Source organism: Bos taurus, chromosome 5 (assembly GCF_002263795.3).
Source record: "Bos taurus isolate L1 Dominette 01449 registration number 42190680 breed Hereford chromosome 5, ARS-UCD2.0, whole genome shotgun sequence".
NCBI lineage: Eukaryota > Metazoa > Chordata > Mammalia > Artiodactyla > Bovidae > Bos > Bos taurus.
In genome coordinates this window covers 119,443,329-119,450,812 of record NC_037332.1, presented here as the reverse complement: position 1 = coordinate 119,450,812, position 7,484 = coordinate 119,443,329, and the positions used below count along the sequence as shown (strand labels likewise).

At 47.9% G+C, this 7,484-nt stretch overlaps 1 protein-coding gene across 4 annotated transcripts in view; it reads left to right on the top strand.

The window, feature by feature from the left end:
* The first annotated feature begins 314 nt into the window (after positions 1-314).
* TTLL8 (tubulin tyrosine ligase like 8) overlaps positions 315-7,484 on the top strand; it is a 58,238-nt gene continuing 51,068 nt past the window's right edge. For all 4 annotated transcript variants that reach the window (XM_024992870.2, XM_059887225.1, XM_059887224.1 and 1 more), the window contains exons 1-3: positions 315-424; positions 854-973; positions 4,450-4,541. In XM_024992870.2, coding sequence (XP_024848638.1) covers positions 913-973; positions 4,450-4,541 — 153 coding nt within the window. In that variant the 5' untranslated portion in view covers positions 315-424; positions 854-912. The remainder of the gene's footprint in view (positions 425-853; positions 974-4,449; positions 4,542-7,484) is intronic.

Here is a 7,484-nt window from a genome sequence, read left to right as displayed (position 1 = left end):
GTGGGATTGGGTGACCTCGGGCTGGGCGCGTGCCACTCGGGGGCCCTCCTCCCCGCGGACACCATGCTCCGTGCCCCGCGCCCCGGTCCCCACGCCGGCCGCGGCCGCGTCTCAGACTGCAGCCCCCGCCCGGGGCGCCGCTTAGGTGCCCTCAACCGTGGCCTGTGGGACCCCACGCCCCCGACGCCCACCGCGCGCCGCCGCGCCCGGAGATGCGCTCGGGGCCGCGCCCGGAGCCGCCCCCGCCGCACCCCGCTGCCCCGGCGTCCGCGAAGCCCCACGCCCTGCGCCGGCCGCGCGGCGAGGCTCCGCCGCCGGCGCCCCGGGGCTGCACAATGCGCCGCGCCGCTGGGGTCCGTCGCCCAGGGCAACCGCAGGACGCGAGACAGCGCGACGCGGGGCGGGGGCACGCAGACCGGCCCGGGTGAGCGCTGAGCCCGCCTCCCTCCGAACCCTAGGCCTGGGCCCGCCGTCTGCACCCCCCCGCCCCCGCCCCCGGGATTCCAGACCACTCCCGTGGAGCCCCAGACATACCCTTCCTTCGGAACTCCAGGCCCGCTCAGCCCTCCACCTCTGAACCCCGCCCTTGGGGGCCCGGACCTGCGTCTCCCCAGCCCAACCCTTCCCCCCACCCCCAGACTCCCCCTAACCCCAGAGTCCCCCTAACCCCAGACTCCCCATCCATCCCAGCCCTGCCCCCGAAACACATACTCCCCCAACCCTAGACACCCCCAACCCCAGGCCCCCCCAGTCCCAGACTTCTCTTTCCACCGCAGCCCTGCTCCCCAACCCCAGCCCTGCCTGCCCTCCCCCAGAGTCCCCCCTCCACCCCTGCGCTTATACCCCTTTGCAGGGGCCCAGGTGCTGGAAGGGAGCAAGGACGAGGTGCCCGAGGCCAAGGTTGAAGCAGGGATGGAGCCAGGTGAAACGAACAGGCTGCCGTCGTTGGAAGGGGAGCGCAGAGCAGAATCTAGTCAGTATTGTCCTGCGCCCCTCGCCCTGGGTTTCCTGAAAGTGACTGTCAAGTTCAGGCTCTGGATGCTGCTATCTGTTCTATTGATCTATCTGCCTATCCTAACGTCAAACCACCTGCTTTAATTCCAGTAACCTCATAATAAGTCACTATTTCTCTGTTTTTTTTCTTCAAGATGTGTTCAGGGTTTCTTGGACTTTTGCATTTTTAGAATCAATTGTTAATTTACCCCTCCCCCAACACACACACACATACACACACACACACAGGAGTCCTGCTTATGATTCCACTGAATATATAGATCAGCTGGGAAGAGAATTAATATCTTAGTATTCAGTGTCCTGATCACGAACATCATCTCTTTCAATCTTGTTGGCAAGGTTCCCACTTTTAGTTACAAGTATGTACCACCTTGGAGAAGGCAATGGCACCCCATTCCAGTACTCTTGCCTGGAGAATCCCAGGGACGGGGGAGCCTGGTTGGCTGCAGTCTGTGGGGTCTCGAAGGGTCGGACACAACTGAAGCGACTTAGCAGCAGCAGCAGCATGTACCACCTTTGTTAGAGTCACTCCCAGATAGTCCATGCTTAACACTACTGTGGATGGCAGTTTTGAGTTCCATTTTCTATTTGTCTCTCAGTTCAGTTCAGTTCAGTTCAGTTGCTCAGTCGTGTCCGACTCTTTGCGACCCCATGAACCGCAGCACGCCAGGCCTCCCTGTCCATCACCAACTCAAACTCATGTCCATCGAGTCGGTGATGCCATCCAGCTATCTCATCCTCTGCCGTCCCCTTCTCCTCCTGCCCCCAATCCCTCCCAGCATTACAGTCTTTTCCAATGAGTCAACTCTTCGCGTGACGTAGCCAAAGTACTGGAGTTTCAGCTTTAGCATCATTCCTTCCAAAGAACACCCAGGGCTGATCTCCTTCAGAATGGACTGGTTGGATCTCCTTGCAATCCAAGGGACTCTCAAGAGTCTTCTCCAACACCACAGTTCAAAAGCATCAATTCTTCGGCGCTCACCTTTCTTCACAGTCCAACTCTCACATCCACACATGACCACTGGAAAAACCATAACCTTGACTAGACAGACCTTTGTTGGCAAAGTAATGTCTCTGCTTTTGAATATGCTGTCTAGGTTGGTCATAACTTTCCTTCCAAGAAGTAAGCGTCTTTTAATTTCATGGCTGCAATCACCATCTGCAGTGATTTTGGAGCCCATAAAATAAAGTCAGACACTGTTTCCACTGTTTCCCCATCTATTTCCCATGAAGTGATGGGTATACAAATACAGTTGAGTTCATTTTCCTGCCTTGGTGGTTGGTGACCTTGGTAAATATACTCACTAACTCTGACAGTCAACTGTGTTACACACACAGCCATCACCTGCAGACGTTCTCAGTCTTTATGCCTCTTAGTTCCTTTGCTTGCACTATTGCATGGGCTAGCACTTTGAGTATAATGTTGAGTAGATGTGATATAGTGGACATCTTTTTTGTTTCTGAACTCCAGAGGAAATTGTTCAGTGTTTTACCATGAAGTATGATGTTGCTATAAGTTTTTTAAAAAACAAAACAAAACAAAAAGGCATGATTTACTTTTCCACATTTCTTTAGCTGTCAAATTTCCTTTGGCAAATTTATTCAAAATACTAGTTTTCATTTTAGAACTGAATTTATATTTATATAACAGAAGTCCTAAATGGATCCAGGTTCACTAGGATACCTTCCTCTAAGCCCCATTGGTTAATATTTTCCCTTTAAAGTGTACAAGTAGTATGTTTTAAGTTGTCATTCACAAAAATTATGAATTAAACACCCATAAATTCCTGCTGCTATAAGTTTGAAAGGAAGTTCCCTTTTATTCCTGGTTTACTGAGAGTTTTAAAATGAACAGTTATTACATTTAATCATGTTTTCTTCTGCATATTTTTATTTACTGTATCAATGGATTATGTTATGGATTTTTAAATATTAGCAACCTTTGTATTCTTAGAACTCTAATCATAATTTTGTTTGTACTCTAATGCTTTGATGGGCCATATTTTCATTACCGTACAATTCTCATCATTTCCACTTGATTTCTCCTTTGAGCCATGCTTTATTTTTAAAGTGTGCTACTTAATTTTTTGGGCTTCATAATCACTGCAGATGGTGACTGCAGCCATGAAACTAGAAGACGCTTGCTCCTTGCAAGAAAAGCTATAACTAACATAGACAGCATATTAAAAAGCAGAGACATTACTTAGCCGACAAAGGTCCATCTAGTCAAAGCTGTAGTTTTTCCAGTAGTCATGTATGGATGTCAGAGTTGGACTATAAGGAAAGCTCGAGATCTGAAGAATTGATGGTTTTGAACTGTGGTGTTGGAGAAGGCCCTTGAGAGTCCCTTGGACTGCAAGGAGATACAACCAGTTCATCCTAAAGGAAATCAGTCCTAAATATTCATTGGAAGGACTGATGCTGAAGCTGAAACTCCAATACTTTGGTCACCTGATGCGAAGAGCCGACTCATTAGAAGAGACCCTGATGCTGGGAAAGATTGAAGGCAGGAGGAGAAGGGGACGACAGAGGATGAGATGGTTGGATGGCATCACCAACTCAATGGATGTGAGTCTGAGTAAACTCCAGGAGGTGGTGATGGACAGGGAGGCCTGGCGTGATGCGGTCCGTGATGGGGTCGCAGAGTCAGACATGACTGAGCGACTGAACTGAACTGAACTGAATTTTTGAACGTTTAGAAAAATTTCTAGTTACCATTTTGTTATTAATTTCTAGTTTCCTTCAGTGGTAAAGAGTTTAATCTGTATCATTTTGATCCCCTGAAGTTGCAGAGGCCCTATGGCCCAGTATGTGATCAGTGTTGGAAGAGGTGTGTGAAGAGACAATGTGTTCTTAGCCGTGGATTTGATTTCTGGGTGTCACTTAGGGCTGATCGATTCAAATCTGGTATATTTTAATGATTCTTTGTTTATGCTTTCCTTTTCTGAGCATGCGCTGAGTCACTTCAGTCCTGTCTGACTCTTTGCATCTCTATGGACTGTAGCTCACCAGGCTCCTCTGTCCATGGGATCCTCCAGGCAAGAATGCTGGAGTGGGTTGCCACGCCTTCCTCCAGGAGACCTTCCCGACCCAGGGCTTGAACTCATGTCTCACGTCTCCTGCATTGGCAAGCGGGTTTTTTACCACTAGCGCCACCTGGGCAGCCCTTCCTTTACTGAGACAAATGGTTCACTGAAGTATCTCAATATGAATTTGAATTTTCTATGTCTTTTTTAAAAAATCTCTGTCCACTTGTGTTTTTATATATTTGAAGCTATCCTATTAAGTATACACACATTTGGAATTTTATGAAATGTCTCTGAGGGCTGACTGAGTGCCATGGGGGGCTGGACACAGGGGTTAGACTGGTATCTCCTGAGTCTGAATGTAACTAGTTTGGTCTTGCCTCTGCCTTCATCTGTTTTTCTTTTGCAGGATTAAAACGGGGAGGTTCCCAAGACTTGGTTTCTTCCCCCAAATTAGACAGATTCAAAATAGCAAAACAACTCACGGACAAGGCAATCAAGGTAAATGCTCTCTGGGGCTCAGTGGGGACGGGTTCTTTTTAAGAACGGAATTCATTTTGGAGTTTGTAGAGCGAGTCCGTGGCCTGTGGCGTGCCCTGAAGCTGAGGCGTGCCCCCAGTCCTGGCCCCAGCCTGAGGCTTGTGCCAGAGTTACTTTACATTACACCCTTCCTTTTGAACTAAGTGATGCTTTTGAAGTGCGAAAGTGCAGACACGTGCACGGTGAAAATCTCTCCTGCAACCACGTGGCCACATAGCTCATGTGACTGCAGCTATGGACACACGTCTCAGACAAGGGACAGACTCCTAGTGACGCACAAAACCCTCCCACCCTCGGCCCAGGCCCCCGAGTGACGTGGTGAGGACGCTTGTGTGTGAGGAGTTCTGGGGCTCATATGGGGCCCCTGGAACACCCACCCACGTCCCCAAGGGAGAGGCCCACCTTTCGCCAGAATGGGAGCACTTGGGGGGGGAATAGTGAACTCCGGGAGATGGTGATGGACAGGGAGGCCTGGAGTGCTGCGATTCATGGGGTCGCAAAGAGTCGGACACGACTGAGCGACTAAACTGAACTGAAGGAAGGGCAAGCATTCTTCAGATGGTTCCACAGCTTCCACTCTGAGAACGTGATTCTCGTCCTTCTGGTGCGGTCACCTTGCTCAGGCCAGGACGGTGGGGAAGCACGAGAAATCCAATGCACAGTGACGTGTGGAAACGCGCTCAGCCGTGACGTCCTCCTGGGGCACACCTGCGAGTGCGTGGGTCGGACACGCGCAGCTTGGGCTGCGCTGGGCTGGATGCACCTGGACAGAAGCACAGCCAGGAGACACACGTAGTCCGCGGCGACCCACGCAGCTGCAGCAGAGCGCGGCCGCCCTCTTGGAAGCCGCCTCTTGCCCTAGTTATTCCCAAATCCTGGCGACCACGGATGAACCTTTGTGCTTCCTGTCACTTTCCTTTCTGGGGTTTCCTATATATAGAATTTAACCTTTAGGTTTAGCTGCAGATTTTCTTTTGATGCCTTGAAACACATAAACGTTTAGGGCTACAAATGTCCCTCAGAGTGCTGCTTTACTTGCGTTTCAGTAGATTTCATTCTGTATTTTTGATGGGATACAGCTCAAAGTATTTAACAATTTGTACTATTTTCATTGATAGTGGGTTACTTTAAAGTATAGTTCTTAATTTCTAGACTGGTAGATTATTAAAATCCTAAAAGATGATGCTGTTAAAGTGCTGTATTCATTGCATCCGCAAATTTGGAAAACTCAGCAGTGGCCACAGGACTGGAAAAGGTCAGTTTTCATTCCAGTCCCAAAGAAGGGCAATGCCGAAGAATGCTCAAACTACCGCACAGTTGCACTCATTTCACATGCCAGCAAGGCTATGCTCAAAATCCTTCCAACTAGGCTTCAGCAATATGTGAACTGAGAACTTCCAGATGTACAAGCTGGGTTTAGAAAAGGTAGAGGAACCAGAGATCAAATTTCCAACATTTGCTGGATCATACAGAAAGCAAGGAAATTCCAGAAAAACATTCACTTCTGCTTCATTGATTATGCTAAGCCTCTGACTGTGTGAATCACAGCAAACTATGAAAAATTCTTAAAGAGAAGGGAATACCAGACCACCTTACCTGCTTCCTGAGAAACCTGTATGCAGGTCAAGATGCAGAAGTTAGAACTGGACATGAAACAATGGACTGGTTCAAAATTGGGAAGGAGGACATCAAGGCTGTGTGTTGTCACCCTGCTTACTTAACTTACATGCAGAGAGCATCATGAAGAATGCCTGACTGGATGAATCAAAGCTGGAATCAGGATTGCTGGGAGAAATATCAATAGCCTCAGATACGCAGATGACACCACCCTTATGGCAGAAAGTGAAGAGGAACTGAAGAGCCTCTTTATGAAAGTGAAAGAGGAGAGTGAAAAAGTTGCTTAAACCTCAACATTCAGAAAGCGAAGATCATGGCATCCAGTTCCATCACTTCATGGCAAATAGATGGGGAAACAATGGAAATAGTGATAAACTTTATTTTGGGGGGCTCCAAAGTCACTGCAGATGGTGACTGCAGCCACGAAATGAAAAGACACTTACTCCTTGGAAGGAAAGCTCTGACGAACCTAGACAGTATATTAAAAAGCAGAGACATTACTTTGCCAACAAAGGCCCATATAGTCAAAGCTAGTTTTTCCAGTAGTCGTGTACAGGTGTGAGAGTTGGACCATAAAGAAGGCTGAGTGCCAAAGAACTGATGCTTTTGAAGACTTGGACAGCACAGAGATCAAACCAGTCAATCCTAAAGGAAATCAACCCTGAATAGTTGTTGGAAGGACCGATGCTGAAGATGAAACTCCAATACTTTGGCCACCTGATGTGAAGAACTGACTCATTGGAAAAGACCCTGATGCTGAACGATTGAAGGCAAAAGGAGAAGGGGACAACAGAAGATGAGATGATTAGATAACATCACCGACTCAATGGACATGAATTTGAGCACGCTCTGGGAGATAGTGGAGGACAGAGGAGCCTGGTGTGCTGCAGTCCTTGGGGTCACAAAGAGTTGGACATGGCTAAGCATCGACTGGACAACAGTAAAGAAGGTTGTTTTTGGTTATTTTGTTACTGATTTCTGGTTTGATTAACTGTGGTTGAGAATGTAATTGGTATATTTCTGTTGAAATGTATTCAGACCTGCTTTCTGCCTAGCATTTTGTTAATTTATATAGATGTTGATGTAGAGTGCTCTATTCACAGTCATCAGGGAAGAGGTTTTCACTTGAGTTCTTCAAGTCCTCTGGACTTGAGGGTTTTGTTTTTGCTTTTTGTTTCTGTGTTCTTTAATTTCCTGAGAGAAGCATGTTAAATTTCCAAGTGTAATTGTGGATTTGTCTACTTGTGTTTCTCCCAAGTTTTGCTGTGTATAATTTATAGCTCTGTT